This window comes from Homalodisca vitripennis, chromosome 3, assembly GCF_021130785.1.
Source record: "Homalodisca vitripennis isolate AUS2020 chromosome 3, UT_GWSS_2.1, whole genome shotgun sequence".
NCBI classification, from domain to species: Eukaryota; Metazoa; Arthropoda; class Insecta; order Hemiptera; family Cicadellidae; genus Homalodisca; species Homalodisca vitripennis.
Window position 1 is genome coordinate 183,689,433 of NC_060209.1, and position 24,816 is coordinate 183,714,248.

At 35.0% G+C, this 24,816-nt stretch overlaps 1 protein-coding gene across 5 annotated transcripts; it reads right to left on the reverse strand.

The window, feature by feature from the left end:
- Nucleotides 1-420: 420 nt before the first annotated feature.
- On the reverse strand, nucleotides 421-16,962 carry LOC124357839 (MTRF1L release factor glutamine methyltransferase). 5 transcript variants are annotated; one of them, XM_046809910.1, is made up of 6 exons: nucleotides 16,944-16,962; nucleotides 10,858-10,946; nucleotides 5,184-5,385; nucleotides 4,964-5,053; nucleotides 1,664-1,803; nucleotides 421-674 (listed from the first exon to the last, which is right to left on the reverse strand). In XM_046809910.1, exons 3-6 carry the CDS (start codon nucleotides 5,382-5,384, stop codon nucleotides 434-436), a joined length of 672 nt encoding a protein of 223 aa, XP_046665866.1. In that variant the 5' UTR covers nucleotide 5,385; nucleotides 10,858-10,946; nucleotides 16,944-16,962; the 3' UTR covers nucleotides 421-433. The 5 variants fall into 5 exon arrangements, with proteins under 5 accessions (XP_046665866.1, XP_046665868.1, XP_046665863.1 ...); XM_046809912.1 differs by having other exon boundaries at nucleotides 10,849-10,946; XM_046809907.1 differs by lacking the exon at nucleotides 16,944-16,962 and adding an exon at nucleotides 16,478-16,937.
- Between the last annotated feature and the right edge of the window lie 7,854 nt (nucleotides 16,963-24,816).

Below are 24,816 nucleotides of genomic sequence, written 5' to 3' on the forward strand. Positions count from 1 at the left end.
AAAGAAAGACAAATTACTCTGAAAATGCAACAAAAATTGTTGTCTTCAAAAAATTTGACTGTAAAAATTGACTGGCTAAACTGGAGATCCGGATATGTTAGGTTTGGTTAAACGATTCGAAGTTCAAAGGTAGTAAATAAGCATTAAAAAACATAACTAGTAGTACTGGTACTCAAATTGAATCAACTCTGAAGACCACTCATATTCTGGCCTTACACACTTTCTTTCAATTCTATAAACGTGGAACTCCTTTTTATTTCATTATAATTTATCAGAATTTTTAACTATAAAGTTGAATAAAATACAGCCTCTTATACTTAGGTGGTATTGACGTTTTTGAAACAGCAGAAATATTGGAAACAGTCTTGAAACATCCAACTCTATTATTTTAAAAATTGGGTCATAAATAACTTCATAAAATAATCACATTATGTTATAATTTTCTCAACTTTACAAATCTGTCTTTTTCACAAAAGTCTTTAACAGTTTTCACAAAAGTTATGTTTAACTGTGGACAATCTGCAACCCACTTCTGGATGAGTTTTGGGTGAGAAGTGTCCACCTCCAGGAAGATGAGACCACCTGGACGCAGTATTGATTGAGCAAGCAGCAACAGAGATTTGATGACACGTAGACCGTCACGGCCTGCCTCCAGTGCCCGCAGATCCTCATATCTGCAAATGATTTTGTTTAATGTTCAGGTGACAAGTGTCCACCTCCAGGAAGATGAGACCACCTGGACGCAGTATTGACTAAGTAAGCAGCAACAGAGATTTGATGACACGTAGACCGTCACGGCCTGCCTCCAGTGCCCGCAGATCCTCATATCTGCAAATGATTTTGTTTAATGTTCAGGTGACAAGTGTCCACCTCCAGGAAGATGAGACCACCTGGACGCAGTATTGACTAATTAAGCAGCAACAGAGATTTGATGACACGTAGACCGTCACGGCCTGCCTCTAGTGCCCGCAGATCCTCATATCTGCAAATGATTTTGTTTAATGTTCAGGTGACAAGTGTCCACCTCCAGGACGATGAGACCACCTGGACGCAGTATTGACTAAGTAAGCAGCAACAGAGATTTGATGACACGTAGACCGTCACGACCTGCCTCCAGTGCCCGCAGATCCTCATATCTGCAAATGATTTTGTTTAATGTTCAGGTGACAAGTGTCCATCTCCAGGAAGATGAGACCACCTGGACGCAGTATTGACTAAGTAAGCAGCAACAGAGATTTGATGACACGTAGACCGTCACGGCCTGCCTCCAGTGCCCGCAGATCCTCATATCTGCAAATGATTTTGTTTAATGTTCAGGTGACAAGTGTCCATCTCCAGGAACATTAGATAATTTGCAATTACCTCAGGAGACTATTCTGTTCTGTACAAATAAATAATTAAAAAGTCCTGCTTTCAAAATTTTACATAAATTTATTAATTAAAATTTGCCAAGTGGAATTTAAGATTTAGTTATCTAAAGAAATCCATCAATATACTTACTATGGACAATTTTTGTATTGTTATCATAAATCTTAAAACTTCTAATTTTATCATTTTATGTACTCTACCATGTGAGAGTAATTTTACTCTGTTTACTCTAATTTTACTTTAAATGCAAAATTTTAATGACACTATTTACCTTTGCTTACTCATAATTACTCACAATTTTATTTCGGGCTGCAAGTCCACAAGCTGAGAAGCGGGCACATATGGAGGGTTGCTCACCAGGACATCCACCTGATTCACCTCCTGGGGAAGTGGTTCACTAAGAGTGCCATCCTCTTTCAACTTGCTACGCACCACCTAGAACATATACGCAAGTGCACAGTGCAACAATGGCACAGTGTAGCGGGTACGGCGGTTATCGCAAGATAACCAGATCAAGCAACGCCGAGCGTGGCCGCTGTTTGGATAGTTGACCGCTGAGCGATCCTGTCCTTGCAAGCGGCCCGCCTGCCCGGCCATTGGTGGTGATTCGGAAGTCACCTTTAAGCCGTTGGTCCCCAGGTTAAGTGTTAGAGAGGGCTTCTTAGCCCTAACTTCGCCTGGTAAAATAAGACATTCTTTACTTTTTTTTTTTTAACATATACAACTGTCAAGCTACCAATATCAATCCAGACTCAGTGAACAAAATACAAGTTGAGAATGTGCACATGTGATAGAGAATTGCAGATCAGGATATTCAACTCCTTCACATCCTTGGTGTAATTCTTTCATGTTGCCAATGTCTTATTTCTTGCTGTGTACCACCTGGAATACACAACTATCATGTCGTTAATTTGATCTCATTTTGTAGAACTAACTCATTGGGGAGATCACATATTGCTGGCTAATAATATATGATGCAGATCTTTCATGATGTTCTGCTTACCTTGAGAACAGACTGTAGGTTGTTGTCACAGGAGAATTCACTGTAAATAAAAATTTGACGTACAGTATTATCAATTAACCATTGTGTGTGAATCACCATTGGATCCTCCACTGTTAATTTTTTTATTTTTTGTATTCTCAATAATCTACAAGTCATTTGAAATGTTTACTGCTTGATAATACACATTGATGATTCTATCTCTTAACTTCCAATAACCCAGTGGAAAATCTAGAATTGTAATCTCATATATTAGCTATAACCCTTATTGTAAACTACTGCATAAACAATTACCTAGATTTTAATGAATCAAAACAAAACAAATTTTGTTCAGAAAAAGAAGGATAGAATTTCAGATCTACCAAGTTTCTAGTCTCTTATCTTAATGAATTTTTTAACAATTATTATTATCAACAACTGTTTTTGTTAGTCTCATTTTTAGCACTCTATGACTAGAGCAAAAATAGATCCACAATAACAGTCTATCTTGCTCTATTTGGAAGTTATCTGAGGCATGTTAAATTAGTCTGGGGTGAATTGACTGAAACAAATCTTCAGCAGATTTTCATTTTTTATGCTCTTTTTATGGTGTGGATTATAAGGAGGTGTAAATGAATTTGGGGCGATTTACCACATTTTGTAAAAATATATTATTAATTATAAATACAGGATATTTGAAAAAGTTCTAAACTTTCAGAAATAGTTAAAAAAAGTGTTATTACCATGAAACAATTATTAGTTCTAATCAAGAGCGTAGCCAGAAAGAGGGTTCTAAAGGGTCCGGACCTCCTCACAAAATTTTTATTCTTTTCAATTACCTTTTTAGCAAACGATTATTGTTATTTATAAATAATTCAGTATTACTGACATGTACAGCTGAAAGATCGTTCTCAACATTAAAATGGGTCAAGAACCTTTCAAGGAACAAAATGAGGAAAGAGCGGTTGACTGCACTTGCCTTACTTTCTGTCCAAAACAGGAAAATATCAGTCATCTTGTGCCCCCCAAAATTTTTTCTTAGCTACATTCTTGGTACTAATAAACATTTTTCAGCCATCATATGTTCTCATCACCAACTTATAAAGTACATGAAGCTGTTTCATAATCTACTATTTTACGATGGATAACACGGAAGTCCTATACATAAAGCAGCTATGGTGGGAAGGGCTGATTCGATGTGAATGTTGAATTTAGCTCCAGTTCACCTTCCCCTTAAGTGCAGCATCTGAAATCTGATTCTGTTGCATACTTGTAAATACTACATTCACATTGAATCAGCCCTTTCCACCATTGCTGCTTTATGTGTAGAAGACTCAGTTGCTCCACTGTGCTTTGGGATCGTGTCTGACTACATCGTAGTGTGCTCACTAGAGCACCTGATGAGACAATGAGAATACCTCTTCACCTAGATTGCACTACTCTTTGTAGTCTGATGACAAAACGATATGGGGGGGTTCATTTTAAGCTTCTTTGTTCTTCGTCACCGACTATTTTTGGATCCCTTCAGATGAAGATGACTCCAGATTTCAGGAGTCAAGTCTACAACAGCATAAGATTCCAGATGCTGCACGTAAGAGGTACGAGAACTGGAGCTAAATTTGACATTCACACGGAATCCTACATGGAATACCTCCAAATCGGGTTCTAGCTGCGATGAAAATCCCTAAGCTTAACAAGGCAATGGAATATGCATGATTATATAGCTGTTGTTTAATTTCATTTCTAGGGATATCTATCTGTAATGTATATAAATACATTTTTAATAAAAGGTGAAAAGTTTCTAACCAACTAATTAATTAAATGTAAGAGACAAAATTATGATAACCCTGATAGAGGTTGTTTCACAACTAAACGCGGGAGCCCACCTGCCACACTTCATCCGTAGTGCTGATAGAACAACAAGAGCTTCGTTTTTGCGTTTTTAGTGTCGGACGAAAGTAGACAATGAAAATGTATCACCCCAAAAAATATATATATGCTATATAAATATATATATGCTTTTCATTTGAGTTATTATATCTAATACAGAATTTGGTAAAAAGCTAAGGTTAAGAGTAGAATTATACACTAGTCAAAGGATTGTACTACTTTTCTCAGATGGTACCTCTAAACTGCTAGTTCTACATCAAGATTAAATTCTCTAGCACACTTCCAAGTGAACTAAAGAGCATTGAATGTAGAAATCAACGTTTTGAGAAGACGAAATTTGCTGGGTGATGAAAATCCTCCGATGGGTGACTCAATAAGTGTGAGTATGAAATCTATGGTGATTAACATTCAAAGAATTTAATTCATTTCATTCCACAAACTTCTAAACTGAATTGATTATTTAAACCATTTATATGGTTTAATCAATATGATTCACTACTTATGACAATAAAAATAATAGTGTCCCCTTTTTAAAGTGATAGAGGTGTGAGAATGTACTATAATTTAAAACCTAGCTTAAAGGAAATGGTTTGGAGACTATATTTTAAGAAAAGCTTAAATTGGAAAGCAAACATATGTGCTAGTACAGTAATTTCTGTAGTTGTTGCACTGTCTCAATTATAAAACACGAATTATTGTGGAACTTGGAACTGGTTTGATTTTTACCTGCAAGTTGGAAGTTAGGTCGTTCCGTAATGCATTGTCAGAAGTAAGCTGGCAGGCCATCTTGCTCTGATCCACAGCTACCACTCTAGCCTGTGTCACATACAAAGTGTGTTGAGTAATTACAATGGAATACACATATCCGACTCTTGAGTTATACTGTCGCATATAATTTATCTCTATAAAAAAGAAAAAGCTACTTCACCATAGAAAAAATATTAACCTTTGGAAGAGCTTTAAGTAGAGAGAGGCAAATAGCACCTGAGCCACAGCCAATCTCCAGGAATAGTCCATCAGGTGGAGCTGCTTCCAGTACCAGGTCAACTAACTGTTCTGTCTCCGGCCGCGGAATAAACACAGGTGGACTCATGGTCAGCTGTAGATCTCGGAAGTCCCACTCTTTGATTATATATTGAACTGGCATCCTATTAGAGTACATACATATCAGAAGAACACAGGTTGAATTCATATTCAGCTGCAATTCTAGGAAGTTCACTCCTTGATTATGTACTGAACTGGCATCCTATTAGAATACATTAGTATTAGATTAGCACAGGTGAATTTATATATTCAATGGTTCCACTCCTTGATTGTACGAGGGCTGTTCAGAAAGTAACCTCCGGTCGATTGAAAAAAATACACCAAGTTAAGTAAAAATATTTTAATATATACATCTTACAACTACATCTTTGCACTATTTTTCGACATAGTCTCCATCACGATTGAGGCACTTATCGTATCTCTTCACAAGCTTTGAAATTCCTTCTGCATAAAAATCACCCGCCTGTGCCTTGAGCCAGCCTGTGACCGCATCTTTGAGCTCTTCGTCGTCATCAAACCGCTGGGACCCGAGCCATTTTTTCATATGCATGAAGAGGTGATAGTCGCTTGGCGCCAGATCTGGGCTGTAAGGTGGATGGTTGAAAACGTCCCACTTGAAGGACTTAAGAAGGGCTGTTGTTCTGCAAGCAGAGTGAGGACGGGCGTTATCGTGCAAAAAAACGATACCGGAAGTCAGCATACCACGGCGTTTGTTCTGTATAGCCCGTCGTAATGTTTTTAGTGTTTCACAGTACACGTCTTGATTAATGGTCGTCGTCCCACGTTCCATGAATTCAACCAACAACACCCCTTTGGCATCCCAAAACACCGTTGCCATCAGTTTTCTGGCAGAAAAATCTTGCCGGGCTTTTTTTGGTTTGGTAGGCGAATCTGAATGTGCCCACATCTTTGATTGTTCTTTTGTCTCAGGGTTTACGTACTTAATCCAGGTTTCGTCACCGGTCACGATTCTGTTTAACAATGGTTCTCCTTCGTCCGCATAACGTGACAGAAAGTCTAATGCAGAGGCCATTCTTTGAGTTTTGTGGTGGTCGGTAAGAATTTTGGGCACCCATCGTGCACATAACTTACGGTAACCCAATCTTGCTGTCACTATCTCGTACAAAAGAGTCTTAGAAATCTGTGGAAAATCAGTAGACAACTCCGCCATTGTGAAACGTCGATTTTCACGAACTTTTGCATCAACTGTCTGAACGAGTTCGTCAGTCACCAAGGATGGTCTACCACTCCTCTCTTCATCATGAACGTTTTCTCGTCCACTTTTAAATAAACGTACCCATTCACGGACAACTCCTTCACTCATAACTTGTGGTCCGTACACGGCACAAAGCTCACGATGAATAGCTGCTGCAGAGTATCCTTTGGCTGTAAAAAACCGTATAACAGCACGCACTTCACATTTGGCGGTATTTTCTATTGCAGCACACATTTCAAACTGCCACAAAAACTAAACTAGCGCAGGTACGATGTTCACTCGACTACAGCTTGATGCCGACTGACCTGCTTAGTGCGTGAATGCACAGATGGCGCGCTACTCCCCTCCACTACCCGCACTGTGACCAACCGGAGGTTACTTTCTGAACAGCCCTCGTATATTGCAATTACATTACGTTATATAAGTATTGGATGAACACGTGTGAATTCATGGTCACATGTAGCTTACAAAATTCCCACACATGATTATATATATATATATATATATATATATATATATATATATATATATATGTCAATTAAAATTATTTTTTAATTGACATAAAAATATTCTTTTTATATTTAAAACTATGTGTAATTTTTTACAGTGTTCATTTAAAAACTTTCAGTTTATTTTAAAGAGCAGTTTGTAAGGAACAATTTAAAAATAAATCATATGATATCTTCTATTATTACAGAAAAAAAAACGTTTTTAAGTGTTGAAAAGCACCATTTTTCAGGAATTGCATTTAAAAATGAAACCTGGGTATGGTGAGTACTGAACTGTTTAAAAAAATGCTGTACATCAATTTGCTTATAAGCTTGTAAAACAAAAAAATACTCATCAGATATTAATAATTTTGGTCTTATTTTGTAATTTTTATAATTTAAAACTGGATACTTACTTACAGTGTTAAAATTTGATGCATTTTTATGTTTTGTGTATACACAAAATTATAACATTATAACATCATTAACGACCCTGCAGAGGAGATAAATCATGAATATCTTTTTAAAATCTGACTGATGATAATGTTTCAACATCAAAACAAGTCTTGGGGATATAACACACAAGGATTGTTAAGGTTAGTTACCTTTGTACCAGTTTATTTAAACAATTAGTGCAGTCATTGAAGCGAAAAATACGGTCTTACCTCCGAATTTTTTTACTGTGAACCGATTTGCACGAAATTTTGGAATTAGGCTCATCTTACCCTTAACTTCAAAAGTGAAAATTATCTGAACTCCGCCTATTATTTTTAAGGGGTGTAAACAACCCCTTCATGGAAAAATTGGACATTGAGCCATTTTATCGGTAGAAAACATGTCTAATAGTAAGTAGTGAAATTGTAAAGTGTTTTCTAACACAATTACCTCATACTAAAAACCATTTTAAACCCCTTGAAAATCTTACAACCCTTGCAAACAACCCCTAAATTGAAAAAATCACAAAAAAATACTTTGGTACGACATAAAAAGATGTAAGTATAGAGTAAGTAATATTTTATATTCTCTATAATAATTATAAAATTTTTAACCCCCTTTCAACCCTTGAAAACTACCCCTTGATAAAAAATTGTTAAACATTTTTTTTAATAAAATGAAAAGGATTTAAATATTATTCCACACTCTCGAAAAATGATTATTATATTCTTATGCGTTTATACCCTTAAAAACTACCCCTAAATTAAAACAGTAAATATATATGATTACATATTTAAAAATAATTTAATTTAGAGTAAAAAATTGCTATTTATTGAATAAAATATTTACAAAATTATATAAAATTCACTCAAATGTGTTATATATATACATACAAGAACGTTGGTATGTATTCATGCCTACGTTTCCAAAATATATGAGCCATATTACGTTTATATATACACATTACAATAGTTTTGGGTCTCTATTATACTGCGTACTTTCACATTGCTCTAAATATTCACACTCCGAAATTTTCAGTTGCTAAGTAGAAAAAAATATGGTAAGTGTTTGGATCATAACTCCTTTAATTTTCATGCTATCGCAAGTTATAGAAAAAGATTGTAAAGGTAATTAAGAGAGCTACAACATCCTTCATTGCAATATATAGTAAAAAATCTTTTTCTCAAACGGTGAAGGGTTAATGGGCTTAAGAGGAGGTTGTGATTGCGCTGCCACGCGCTCTTTAAACAATCATATCTCCGTCAATTTTTGTTTGACAGAAAAAACAAAAAAAAAGAAATTATTTTTCAGAAAATACCTAAAATTTTTCATCCCTACACTTTTATACGTATCTGTCGTCAGATTTGAGATATTATGAAAAAAAGGTGGTTTTTTAAATTTGAATTTTTTTTTCAATTGTGACTTTTTTAAAAAAATATGTGTTCTGAAGCAGCCAAAACTGATACAATCTATCAAACCCTTCATAATAAAGTTAATTCTAGGCGGAATACGATTCATTTTAATTTTGGTGGAAATGGCACTTATGAAACCCATTGATTTAAAAGACACAAAACATTAGATGCTCCTCTTATTTGCAATACAGCTCACTTATTTTACGTGCAAAAGACTTTTAATTGTGCTCATTTTAAAGCTTATTTCAAGCACTACGAAACCCTTTTTTTATTAAAATGCCTAAAATGCATCTGCTTGCCGCTAGATGGCAATTGACCACATCGATTAAATTTCAGACAAAATAAAAAAACGGCTTTGATCTTTAACACGTTCAATGCGGTTGCGGTAGATCTACTGCACGGCTGCCTCGCGCCAGGCGCGCATGACGTAGATCTACTGCACAGCGCCATTGTTTAGAAACCCAGTCAGTGTGCTCTCAGCACTCGTCGTGTATGGTTGTCCGTTTTGCAGCAGCGAACGTGTTAATATCTAGCTTAATATTGCACTTAGAATACTTTATAAAAAAACCAAATTGTTAATTTATTTACCTGCTACAAGTTTGTTCTTTATAAAGTTTTCGATAAAACGTATATTTTTGGAAATATTTGCAAAAAAACCGATGAAAAACGTGAAAAAATTGCGAATTTTCAATTGCCAATAACTTGAAAAGTATTGGATTTTTCGAAAACTTTTATAGATGATTTTTTGCTTAAAATTAGGCCTTCTATCGAATATTCGAGGTTATTTTGAAAAACAAAAAATCACCTCCGAGAAGGGGTGGCAACCACCCCCAGGGTGGTTGCGGGGGTACAAATCATTTTTCACTTTTGAAATTAAGGATAAGATGAACCTAATTCCAAAATTGTATGCAATTCGGTTCACAGTAAAAAAATTCGGGAGCAATAATGCTTCAATGACTGCACTAAATCCAGAAGCTAATAAACATGAACAAAATTTACAATGTGACGTTCAATCAAATGAGGTTAACGAGTGTTTTACCAACTATGTTGAAGAATGCGAAACAAATTGAGAACTAAATGATGATCGGAGTGTAACTGGTGTTTTTCCAGTTGATTAAGAAACCACAAACTAATTAATATCCTGATGATGCACAACCACTTATGTACATACAGAATCAAGAAGCTTTTGATGTTAATTTTCCAAGTTATAAAACAAAACTCAATTTCTACGCCTATAGCTATTTTGTGGACCCAAAATATCATGGTACAAATTGCATACACTCATGAATTGAATGTTTTATATCGGTAGCGCTCTACTAAACATAGTCAAAATAAAAATATCTTCATTAGATATTTTTTTATTAGAAAGATAGGATTCAATCCATTTTAGATGAATATTATTGTTTCCTATTTTTTTTGTTTTTGTTTTTTTTTGAGTAAATTATTGTGAGATATACTATCAAAAGCTTTTTATAGATCCATTCATATTTCTAGTACACATTCCTTTTTGTCTACAGACTTTATTAAAGATTCAGTAAACTCTACCAATATTGATTTATTTGTTCTAAATACACGTTGTTCCCTGTCATAAAGATTATTTATCTCTAGATATTTGACTAATCTATGATGCACAGTTCTTTCAATGATTTTGGAAACTGATAGTAAAATTGAAACAGGACGATAATTTTGTTTATATGTTACTGAGCCTTTTTTGAAGACTGGGACAGCCTTTGAAATGTTTTATTTATCGGGAATTACGCCTGTAACAAGAGAATAATTACCAGCCTTACTACTAAAACAATTGGTTAGTGTTAATGTAATGGGTCTGAGTTTATGCTTTGAATTCCTTAAAATTTACACATATTTTATAATTAATATCTTTTGAGACAAAGTTCTCTAAGAATATGTTATTAAAGCTTAAGCAATAACTTTCTTAGTCTATTGTTTATCTCTGGATTGATTCTTAGTTATTAATCAGCCATATAAATAATAATAATAAATGCATAAGCTTGCTACCTTATTCACCTTGCCAATCTGCATTCACACAAAGTCCTGATCTGTTTTTCTTGGTCTTCTGTGAGCTCTCTGTTTTGCTCTAAATCATATTGATAGGGCTGCAACAAAGAGTACTTAAGACATTCCAAGTTTGAGCATTACTATTCCACATTAATAAAACTTGAACTTTATTTCTAATCTATTTAAATTATAAAATATATAGCTAAATCCAATTAAATTTTTATGAATACAAAATACATAATGGAAATGGAATTATAGCAAATAATACTGAATAGTTTGCTGAGTAACTGAAGAACATAAAGTAAATACTACAGTACTGCTTGACAAACTCAAATTGTATGTCAACTTAAGCATGCCATGGCTAAAGCAATAGAATTACATGAATAAACAGTATAACTAAAACAAATAGTTTTTAAGATGCACAACTCAAAGTTGTCCAAATATCAGATCTATTTTTGAAATCAATCCATTTTATCCATCCTGCCCCTCAGGGATCAATTCTTAGTCCATCACTACTGCATGAAAGAGTAGTGCAATATGCTGATGATACAAAGTAAAATCAAAATCTATCTGGGAATAACAGACTCCTGTAGTTGATCTCAACAATTGTATTCAATATTTCAAGAGCATCAATCTCAAAGCAAACTTTACCTTGCGATAGGCTCGGAGTCTGGTCCTCCCGTTATGTTGGCAGGCTCCATACTTAAAGTTGACAGTTCAAAATTCTTTGAAATAGATCTTGTTCAAGGGCTGAACAAGAACATGTTTGCATATTATTATCCTTAGGCATTTATGTTTTGAGGTTGTTAGTCCAATATTGCCCTAATCAGATTCTGATAATGGCTTATTATGGACTAAATATCTCCACCTTTCCTAAAGAGTTATATTGTGCCTTTGCAAATGATGAGAGTGTTCAAATTACAAAAAAAGAGTAATTTGTACAACTGATCATTTGAATTTCAACAATTACAGTTTTTTACCCTGCTGGGTCTCTACATATTGTACACAACTCTGTATTGTATGATGAGCTGAAATATACATTCGTGCCTAGAGGCAGAGTAAATTACTCAACTGGGAGGCACAGAACAGTGGTTTATGAACGCTTGCCTTCACAGCCAGATGAACATTTCTTTAACAAATTGTCAAAATAGATAAAAAAATGCCACAATGCTCAAGGCACTTAAAACTTGTCTAACATGCTTTTTAGTATCACAAGATGAATGAATTTTTGTCACATCTGGGAGAGTAGCAAATGAATGAAGGTATGCTATATCATATCTTTAACTGTTGGTTTTGATGTGGTGCTAATGGAAAAAATTTAAATTATAGAACTCTTGCTATCCATGTTCACCATTTCATTTTAAAGAGCTTGACTACTGAGAATTGACTATAGTAAATGAAAAGAGAAATTCTGGGCATAACTTAGTTCAAGTCATTAATATTCAAGTACTCCTTTTCAAACAATTGGATAAAAGTAGTTACAAATGGTATGTAGACCATAAGGAGTATATATGGTTATGGAGGTACTAATAGTGTAAATGAAAGAGGAGTAAAGTAGAAGATAATAAAACTAAAACTACGAAACATCATAATTTTATGATGTGATAGGATTTATAGAATGTTACATTTTAATAAATATATATGTCTACCTGAATTTGTTTTCATTTAATTTCAGAAAAGGTGGACCTTGCAAACAGTATTGTTGATATACATTTTCGTTCACTAGATAGGACATAAAGGAGCCATTACACAGTACAATGATTCAAATATAGAATATGTTTGATGACTTACAATCATATCTGCTGTGAACATGATAAGTTTACGAGGTGAAGTTAGTAAATCAAAAGCCAAAAGTAATCCAGAAAAGGTTTGTTTAGCCTGCAGTTGTATTACTTTTACATTGCTGAGTTGTTGATATGGCACAAATTTTCCACACAATTTTGGATAAGTAAGCGTTTGTAAGTTCTTAGAAATATATTGGATTATTTGGAAATGTAATACTCAACAATAAAGAGATTAAACCTACTAACTAATTTTCATAAGATTCTTGTTCAAACCCATATGGGATACACCTTAACTTAAAAGACCTCAGGTATTTTATTGCAATTTTTATTGAAAAATTACCTCTCAAGTAACAGGTACACCACGGTATTCTTATATTCTCCTTCAAATTTGATGGGAAAACAACAATTCTACCACAGTACCAGAGCAGAAAGAGTAAAATAAAAAGCAGTAAGCAGTCTGCAACATAGGCCTACTGTTACTAGATGCTTTTCATTTTTGGCCAACTTTACGACTTGTATAAAACAGAATACAACCTTCTCATTGGTAAACCCCTAACTTTATGGAAAATATTATCACCTACAACTACCAGAACTCATTACAAGAGTGGCTTCTTTTAAGGATCTTGGAGTGGTGATCAATGTGTCCCTCAGCCCTGACGATCATATATCCCACATCTCAAAAAAGACTAGGTTATTTTATCAAACCACTAAATACTTTGACTCCTGAAACATTACTAACTCTCTACAAAACTCTTCTTTGTCCAGATTACAGATCCATAATAAGAAGTCCGTATTTTAAAACTAATTTGGCTGAACAGAATAAAGAAAAGAGTTACCAGGATTGCTGGTCTTCAGGTGGGACTACAATGAGCTTTCTGCAAGTAAACTTCACAAGCTGTTCAACATCCCACATCTGAGTACACATAGAGCTTACTTTAACCTACTTTTCTTTTTAAAGATCATTAGTGACCTAACTGACTGCCCTCAGATCCTCCAGTCTATCCACTTTAAAGTTCCCAGCGCAACTCGATCCAAACATGTCATTGGAAAGCATTTCTTCCTCATCCTCTTCAGTTACAAAACTGAAGTACACCACGGCTATTGCGAGAAGAAAACAACTACCTGAGAACATTTATTGAAAACTATTGCTGCAAGTGGGAACCTGTAGTGGTAAGCCACGAACACCTCATGGCTAAGCTTAGTGTGATAGGTGTAACAGGGACTGCCTATAACTGGTTTCACAGTTACCTGACAGGGAGGTGCCAAATGGTTGAACTTATGCATAATAGCAAGGGGATTATGCAACAAATCAAATCGGAACCAAAAAGCATCACATGGGGAGTTCCTCAAGGGTCTGTACTGGGTCCAGTACTTTTCATTTTATTTACCAATGACTTTCCAAGATATCTAAAAGACTTGCAGATCTATAATGTATGCAGATGACACTGTATTGCTATTGGGCAACAATAATCCAAAACATCTTGAAGTGACCTCTTATATTGCTCTTAACATGGCAATTCAGTATTGCCATAGGAATGACCTTGTTGTAAATGAGACAAAAACTAAGCAACTTATTTTAGGCAAGCACAGAGAGGCTGTAGGCAAGTTACCTGACCTTGAAGAAGTTACTGTTGCCAAATACTTGGGAGTAACAATTGATGAAAGCCTCTCCTGGACCCCCCACATCGATCTCCTGTGCAACAAGCTAAGTGTAAGGCTGTTTGTAATTCGCAGGATTAAGAACATCTGTGACATGGATACAGCCAAGATCGCCTATTACAGTCTGTTCGAGACCCATTTACGCTATGATATTGAAGTATGGGGAGCGACTACAAGGGGTAATCTAGAACGAGTGCTCTTGCTACAAAAACGTGCTATAAGAATACTTGGAGATCTCCAGTCAAGAGAAACTTGCAGAAGCAAATATAAAGACCTAAAAATCCTGACTGTAGTAAATCTGTATATCTTGGAAGTTGTAACATACTCACATCTGAAATCATTAAGCCCCATAAGAACCGCAGCTCAGATTCATGACTACAGCACAAGACATTCAGCCAATTACAGCCTTCCTACACACCACCGCACAATGACTGAGAAGAAACCCAGCTATGCAGGTGCCAGAATGTGGAATGTCCTTCCTCCAGAGCTGAAGACTGCAAGCATTCAACAGTTTCGTCACTTGCTGAAGAACTGGCTTCTTGACCACCCATTTTACTCCATAACTGAGTTTTACGGATGGCGACAATCACAGGAATTTGGATCCTCTAGAAGAAACATTTTTCACCATTCTATTTACTATTGTTATTGATAGTATATGTTGTTTTTTATTAATTAATGACGCAAATTCTGTACTTAAAGTTCATGAATAAAGCATGCTGACTTCTGTAAGTAGAACCTGCTGGTGGCACTGTACCTCGACCATCTTTGTCAGTGTGTAGTATGTAACGAAAATTCGGATGTCCTTGCTGTAACTGTGGGTTACATCCCAAGTGATATTACTTGCAGAAGAAACACTTTTAAAGACCTAAGAGGGGTGGAAAAAAACAATTAGAGAACAGTGGTAGTTCTCCTTACTGAGAATAGCACTTTTATCTGGGTTTAGGTTTATAGAAGTTAAACATATATATAAATAATTGACTTTGAAACATTTATAATTTCTCAAAATAAATTAAATTAGGCCTATGGCTATTTTGGACTATTGTAATTTTAAACATGAATTTTACTTTTTGCTTGGCCACGGGTGTCTCTTTGCTCACCTTTTAAGCGGTGAGAGTTTGCGCTTTGAGATAAAATCTAACATTTATACTCGTTTAGAAGAATTTTTTTAAATTTTAGATCTGACGACCCAGATCTAATAATTATGCTTTCTATGGTATATTTAACAAGATTTCTATAAACGTGGAAAACAGTGATGTATTTTGTGAGGGGCTAGGAAGTCAGGTGGGTTTTAAAATGTTAGTTTGCACCTTACAGCGTGACCTACTGTATGAGTGCAGGCTTAGGAGCAATGTACCGCATAACTATATGAATAGTTCGTATGTGTAATTAATTTTAGTTTTTATTTGTGTTTGTGAGTGAATATTAAGTCTTCTTAAATAGTTCATTCCATAATAAACAAGGACCAGAACACTCCTTAGAACTTGGAAGATGGTTCTAGTGAATGTTACTCTGAGCATCATGAAGAAGACACAAACGTGGAGAAGCTACGAACAAACACATTTAAATAGCCTTATTTAATTTCAATAAACATTGAATCACAAAAAGAACTTGCTCCGCCGGGAGTCGAACCCGGATCTCTCACTTGCCGGGTGAATGTGCTACCATTACACCACAGAGCGCTTACTTTTTCCGATTCAATTATGTAATGGTAGCACATTCACCCGGCAAGTGAGAGATCCGGGTTCGACTCCCGGCGGAGCAAGTACTTTTTGTGATTCAATGTTTATTGAAATTAAATAAGGCTATTGCCATTTATACAATTTAATGTATATATATATATATATATATATATATATATATATATATATATATATATGTGTGTGTGTGTGTGTGTGTGTGATAACCTAACCTCACTTACTTATAAAGCCTAATAAGAAAGAGTAGACAGGGACAGAGCAGCCTCCTTATCGCTTCCTTTTAAGAGGCAGAAAACAAAACCCGATCGTCATAATGACATGTAATTTTCACTGTTAAAGTCTACTCTTTCTAATAATGTAGTCTTTTGGTTCCTGGTAATAAACTTCTAAAATTAGTGGCTTCCGATAATACCAAATACCACTTCGAATTTACCCACTGATACGGTAATGTGGTTTTTATTATTAGACTAAGATAAATAATAAACATACCTCTTTTATTTTTAATACATGCTCTATAATGTACTTCACTGAAGATTCGGGTTCTGGTATTTTATTTGTTTCAAAACATAATGACCATTCCTTTTGAAGATCTGACACTTTGGAAGGTTTAGTTTTACAAGAGGAATAATTTTGTTTGGGTATTCCCATTTTGTAGTTAATGATAATACTGAGAGTATTATTTTTATTCGCGCTAGATAATACACAAGGGATTGATAATGATGCACACTTCCATGCTAGAACAAGCAGGTTATGTTTATAGAGTATATTACACATCATCCTTAATAATGTTATATCAGTCTGCAAAGTGTGGTTAGAAGTCAATGATTGGCTATTTTAATAACACTAAGAAGTGGGAGTGAAATTCAAAATGACATCTTATCTTCATACTATCAGAAACATCTCTACGTCTAAGAGGCGTGAGCTTGATATAAGTACACAACAACGAACGACTAACCGAGCTGCGAGCTCCTCAATCATGGATCACCGGATCACCTGTACGGAGTGATCGCAAGCTGCAGAAAAAGTCGGGGCAGAGCCGAGCAGTACCGATAAATCCCGACAATTCGACTGGTCAGAGCCAAACAGTTTCGACAAACTCTGAACATGCGGCTAATAGCGACCTCAGTTCAGAACGGTTGTGATTTCTATTATCAATTACGTATTAATGAATCGTTTTATATCCGAACATATTTGCAAAACCTAGAAATTATATAGAACGTATATTTTATTGGAAAGCTATTCAAATTAAAAGGGCAAAAGCAACATATTATAATGTGGAGTCCTCAATTGGTTGTAAAGAAATTAATAATTACGCTAAAAATGCTGTAATAAGAGTTATGTAATAGCTGTAATAAACTAAGGGGATTAAAAAGCAACTTGTGAGTAAAGATTCAACCAAAAACGTAATTATAAAAATATAACAAAATTAATGACTATTCTAACATAGCACGTGACATCATTAATAAATACAACATTTTCCTAATTATATTATAGTAATGTAACCTACAAATTATATTTAGTGATTAAGGCAGTTGGAAAATGCAATGAACCAAACACGTATAATGTTACAAAACAATTTTATTAGTTTAAATTTTAATACAAAATATTCAATTAAAAAACTCAACTTAAATGGTTGGTTTTTGTATTTTGGAGACCCTGAAGATCATTATTTAACTACTATGCTAAGAACACAAATCTCAAAATTTGTTGAAAAGTTTAAATGTTTGCATGCATGAATGCTTACAATCATATTTGAGTAACTAAGTGAATTAAAAGAGTACAATTACCTTGATAACTCACTTGTAAACAAACAAATTTCTAAACTTTGCGAGTAGGGGTCTTTTTGACCTCCCGGATGTTTAATACACCCTCGAATGTTTTCTACCTACATTACACTTCCATTAGACTTCCATACATCTTGTTGGGCCTTTGTTACTCCGTTATATTGGTTTATTTGTATGTGGACAAGATCAATTGCCTGTCATTAATTACGTTGTAAAATCAAGGTTTAATTAAATCAATTTAATTGTGCTGCATCCTGCAACATTCAGCTTGAAAGAGTAATTTAAATATATGTATACTGTACCTAACTACTGAAAGGGATTTAACTCAGAGCATAAGCTGAAAATACAGTGATACATTTTAATAGGTTTGTCAGGTAATGAACTAAATGATATCCAGAGGAGTGGGGAGCGAGAACGCGCGGACTGCTCATTCCACTATTCCAATGCACGGGCTATCAAGTAGTTGGCAGGAGGGGCCCCTCCATCCCCACTCTTTCTCTCCGAGGTGTATGATCATCCCACCCTGGTGGCCTACGAGGAACTCGTTACACACGTCAGGCAGTCACTCATCAGTAGCCTTGATTATAGATCCTTGATCTATAATCAAGGTCAGTAGTTAGTTGTTCCTTTTTTATTGGCTTAGGACCTGGCTGGGAGCGATCCTGTGTAACTCGTAGTTCTCTCTTGGTTAAACTTCTGCCATAAAATGAGATAAATAATTGTAATCGATGTTTTAAAAGGTTTATGTAACGTAATGTTAGTATAATAGTGTTTAAATACCTATATTTGAATAGTTGTAAGAGGGGTTTGTTAGGATTAGATAGTAAAAGTGTGCTATGTGATGATTGTTGTCACACCTCGTATCACATTGAGTGTGTGAGTGTATCTGATGAAGATTTTGAGCTTACGCAAGAATTAAGTTTAAAATCCAAATGGGTTTGTGATGCTTGCAACTCTTGTATGAAATCAGCGAGGGAAACCTGTAAACGGGATAATCTTATAAATGTGACTCTGGCTTTTGACAAACTTTTTGGACTGTTGCAAAATTTGATTGCTCATAACAACCTAGTAAAGGATTTTTTCTTAAATCAAATAAGTCAGAAAGTAAAAAACCAAGAAACAACTCTAAAACTAATCTAGTTGTATCTCAATTGAAAGATAAGCATAGGTTAGGGCTAAAATTCCAACCATCGAGTTCAGAGAACTTAGACTGCGACAAACAAGTTCTCCTTGTTTAAGAGAATGATACCTATGCTGAAAAAGTGATGAGAGGTCAAGATCCTAACAGTGATGGCTGAACCATGTTGGAAATAAAGGAAACCAATTTTATTAGGAATACAGCTATTTTCAAAACAAAACCAATAGTGATTAGTTCCAATGTTAAACAGAGTGGATTAAGACTCTCGGTGAGGCCTAAGCGCGGATTTTTATCTAGGTGTTATTCAGATACTACTACAAATGAAATTCAAGATTATATGAGCAGAACGTTGTTGGTGATATCAAGTATGAGAAATTTCAAACTAGTTATTCGGCCTACTCCAGTTTTAAAGTAAGTGTTGCTGAAAATCGCATTGATACTGTTCTAAAAGCTGATCTCTGGTGCTTATTTCAAGGAATATATATAACTACGTTAGGGTAGTGCAGGGTCAGGTACTGATGATGGACAGTTTGTAAGGTCTCAAACTTTTTAGGAGCAAATCAGATTGGTCAAAGTCACCCGAAATAAGCCCCGACACTGGTAACAGTGGTAGGTCCTGCAAGGAAACTGTTAGGTTATGTACAGTTAATGTGCAAAGTTTTAGAGGTACGACAACAGAGCTTGAAGTGCTTTGTGAAATAAATGAACTTGATATCCTGTGAGTATTTGAACATTTTGATGACCAGGTATGAACTGGACTATTATTCAGTCTTTCTGATCTAGACTTATTTGCCTACTTCTATCGCCAAACCCCTAGGGGTGGTGCAGCAGGATATGTTAGAAATTCTCTTAAATGTACACCACTGGACCTTGAACGCTACAGTGAAGTGCAGCAAGCCCAATTTGCAGGTACTATTGTAAATGAAGTCTCGCTCGTGTGTTTAGCCATGTATCGTTCACCCCTTGGAAAGGTTGCAAGGTTCCTTTACTTGTTTGAGTTGTGTCTTGGTCATACTTGGCAGTAGTTATTAGGTGTGGCCACAAAATTAATTGATGTCTTAACTCGGATGACGCTGAAGACTTTTTAAATCTGCTACGTAGTTTTAATTTTTATAGTAGTGTTTTCGAGCCTACACGAGATGCTGCCTCTCTGGACTCATTTTTAAATAATATTGATAAGTTGAACTATGATATAGTGATAAGTGAATCTCGGAACGCTGACCACAAACATATGTTTTTCGCCCTCAAGCATTGGAGGCCATATGTCATAGACTTAGCAAGCAGTCCGGTGATTCAGACTGTAACAGTTAGATCCTTCAGTGTACATATTCCAGTGGTTTATGTAATCTGTGGCAGTCCATGTTTTAGTCATATCATGACTGTTTTGAATTCTTACATGTAGTCTTTTATAAAATGTAGCCTAGTTTTAGTTTTAATCTTCATGTTTATGCCTAGTTTTATTTATACTTGTATTAGTTCAAGGCATGTTATATATTAGTTAATTAGTGCAGGGATGTGAACAAATGCACACTGTTTGTAATTCTTAGTCAAATCTTTATTTTCTAAGATGAGGTCATTTTTCAAAATTTTGGTTAGTGTTTAGTTTTAATACCTGCATGAATGCTTAGTTTTATTCATATTTTAGTACATGACCTTATGGACATCTAATGGTGCATGGAATGGTACATGCGAATACGTTTTTTAGTTGAATTTTGTGAAATCATCCACGCCTTTATGAAATATACGCTTCTCAGGTAATATTTTATTCTTGAAGTGGCAGTACAATACAAACTGTCTAGAATTATGTTATATATCTTAAACCCCGATTATTGTACTAACGTCGAAGAAATAAGGTACTTTCGGGTCAAAATATTGTAACATGCACATTGTAGGAAAATCTGAGTTATGATTATAACAATACATTTAAGTTACACTTTCCTTTGAGTTTGTTTTATCCTAGAGTAAGAATGCACCCCAATAATTTAATAATTTGAAATTTTGCGGCATTTAGCAGCCTTCCCCCTCTGGCAAGTCAGAGCCTCTCACATGTCCTGGGCATTAAGAGTTGCTGTTCATTGAAAATCTCCAGTCTTTGAGGACTCTCGACCTCTCGTAATTCGCGGCATCTAGTAGCTCCATACTTTGGAAGCTCCCAGCCTCTGGCAGGTACCAACCAGCTCGTAGCATCTCCTGGCCTCTGGATCTCATTCACAAAAGTGTATAAATACAAACCTAGGATAAAATATCACATTATATGGCCATTCCAATTTCGTTTCAAATCTCCCAAGCCGCAAGATTCTGTAAAAATGCGTGTAAAAATGCTGTGAGGACTCAGCCCCCTTGGGTCCGATTGACCGCAATAACGACCAGGTCTTGCTATCCACTTGTATAAAGTCTCTATAAAGTTTCATCAAGATTATTATTAATCTAATAATTATAATAGGATTGAGTTGCCTTCTTCAAAATTCTATGATTTCAAAGGACGACGATCTTGAATTTATGACAATAAAGACTCAGGGTAAGAAATCATACAAGAAAGACACAATTTAATACAAAAGATGAACATGAAATAGGAGGTCTAATCTGCCACTAATGTGTGGAAATTTTTAGGCATAGAGCTAAGTTCTAGAAGGCTCCTAAGAAGAATAAAAAATTTTCAGATTGTACATTAGAGCTGTAATCATGATGATACATTATACGTTGTTAGAGAGTTGTTAACATTTACACATAGTAATAGGTAGATTATAAATCTATATAAAAAGTGTTCTAATAAAGTCTGCTAGTATAAATTACAACTACACTGATATATAAAGGTTTTATTGAATTTTGTCAATGTAAGGATTTTTGAAATGTTAAATTTGACTTAATGCTAGTTCTACAAGTAGAGTTATAATTATCCTTGTAAGAGGATTTGATATTTTTACTTATTGGAGGGGACTTCGACGTGTCTGGATATGCCTCTGGTTGGTTGTCGTATTGGAATAATAACCAGTCTATTTCTCACTTCATTCTATTTAACCAGATCGCAAGGGCATCGAATAATGGTGTGATCGTACCTGACAATGAAGGTTTATATTTAAGAGACCAGATGGGAACAACTTTTAATCAGTCCTATTCACCAACAGGAAGTTTACATTATTACAAAATGGGGCTCAACACCCAACAAAGCGTATTCAAAACTAGGTAATAGCATTTCTTTAAAATTTGCGAATCGTTGGGCCAAGAAACTTTGAGTGTAAATTATGAATAAACATTGGCGTTTACTTAAGAAAAATAATTTAGGTTCGATTTTCTTTTTTTTAATAAAGCTGTCAAACTGCATAGGTACCTGATCGTTTACCAAACGACCCAATTTTTAAAACTAGATTTTAATATTTAGGGCGTCCGATTGATGAAGTACAGTACTCGAAACAGACCCAATCTCCTATCCTAGCTAGACCTATGTAGAGATTTCATATTAACCAAATAAGTACGATCGCACTCACACCGTGTAATAAAAGTCGCAGCTCTCTTTTGTCTCTAGTGAGTCTTAGGTTCGAATCTAGAGAGGATGTCTCCAAAATTTAGTGTTAGAAAAACACGCTGTATGACAAAATTATCATAGCTTAAAAATAGGTTTAAATGAGAACTAAAAAATTAGATACCCTTTTATAGAGGAAGTGGAATATATAGTTATTGGACCTTTATTTCGTCACAATTACATATATTACTGATCTTAGCATTTGACTTTCAGATGAAACAAGCTGTGAACTAATAGCGCCATGTTGTGAGAAGTGAAGTGAGATTTAGTGAGAATCACGGAAGAATATTCGGGTAAAAACGAAAACATTGATCTTATTCGAGACTTTTCTTTAAATATTGAAGTTGTTCAGTTAATTAGTTTAGGTCAACAAACTATTGCTAGGTATTGTTTGGGTTCTAGATCTAATCAAACATCGTTTTCATGTTTCGTGTGAATTCTTTGATACTGAATGAACAGTTCATCTCATAGATTTGCAGCCGAAACAACTACGTTTATTTTCTAATAGGAGTGAGTTGGCTTCTTCAAAATTCTATGACCTCAAAGGACGACGATCTTGAATTCAGTGACGGTGAAGACTCAGGGTAAGAAATCACACAAGAAAAACAATTTAAAATAAAGACTAATGAACATAAAATAGGCGGCCTAATCTGTCACTAATGTGTTGAATTTTATAGGCTTAGAGCCAAGTTCTAGAAGGTTCCTAAGAAGAATTTAAAATTATTCAGATTCTGCATCTAAATCCTTTTTATGCCTAGGAACATGCTATATCATGTAAAATTTGAAGTAGGAAGTAGGCCTAGGCTTTAAAATATGAATAGGCTAATATTTGTATTGTTTTTTATCAATCTGTGTGTTGTGTGTTGAGCACCACATAGCCTATGGTTTAACTCTTGACTCTTTTAATCCTAACATCTGCATGTGTAGACCTCAAAAATATCTGGGCTGCAGTAGAATAAGCGGCCACCACTACAACCGAATCGTTGATGTTCATGATTATATATACTGCCGAAAGCAAAATTTCGAACCGAATTTGAGGGGTTGAGGAGATAGAGTACGATAAGTGGACCCGGTTTTTTATATCAAACTATATTTAATTATTATACCTATCGATATAACCAACCAATAGTAATTAATTTGAACAATAACTAAATCGACCACTAACTATACAAGTATTTTTATATTTTAAATACAGTTTGTTCAATAAGTAACTTCTTTGGGTAGGGTACGATAAGCGGACCCGGTTTTTTATATAGAAAAATACAGTCATCGATACCTGATACTCGCATCTCAAATCCTAGACTATCAATCGATATAAAAGTACATATAGTCCTCAATAACAATCATATGTTTTAAATTAAAATATGAATTTAATATTTACAGTGATCAAACAAATTATTATAACCAAAATTAGGAAAACTGAAGACAACCATATTTACTCCTCTCACAGTTACAGTCGTTTCTTTCCCACAAATTTCACATAATGGGTTTTTCGGTACGAGCCCAATATGTTGAAGCCACAAAATAGCAACGTCGTATAGTTTTCTAAAATAAAACTGCCATTTTTAATAATCAGAATTACTTATGTAAAATTGAAATATTATCCTACGTGTATTATTTTAGAATGTTTACAGCTGTTGATTTAGATTATTTAAGTTCAAAATAAGTAATCAGTATCGATTGATTATATCGATGGTTATGATTAAGTAATATCGTTTGCCAGTTTCGATATAAAAAAACCAGGTCCGCTTATCGTACCCTACCCACTTCTTTTTAATAAAACAAGGTAGTTAACTTTATAAAACTGTACAAAAAACACTGAATGATTATTTAATGTGTTTTTATCGGTTCCAAGATTTTTTTAACATTCAAACCCATCCCATGCTGTAGACGGAGGTAATTCTAAGCAATATATGGGTCAACCTCGATTTTTCTCATATTACAATATAATGTTCCAATAGTCAATTAGAAAAGGAAATGACTAGAATTTCTTGCCGGAAAGCAGTTATAGGGAGCAGGCAACTCATATTACAATATAATGTTCCAATGGTCAATTAGAAAAGGAAATGACTAGAATTTCTTGCTGGAAAGCAGTTATAGGGAGCAGGCAACCGCGAGGATTACGTATTAGTGATCAGGGGCACTGACGTGATCTGGGCTTCAAATTTGGAACTACTCGAGTTAATTTTTTTTCTAAAAGAGCAAGCAGCGCGAAGCGCTGCGCAGCGGGCAAGCATCGTGCGTGATCTTCGTATATACTGAATTGATTCAGGCCAAAAGGAATGACACAGATTCCTTTACCAGATTTTTACGGAGATTTTGTATTGGGCGGATTATATTGGTTTACTTTGCTTTCCAGCATGTAATTATGTGTTTAAAATTGTTT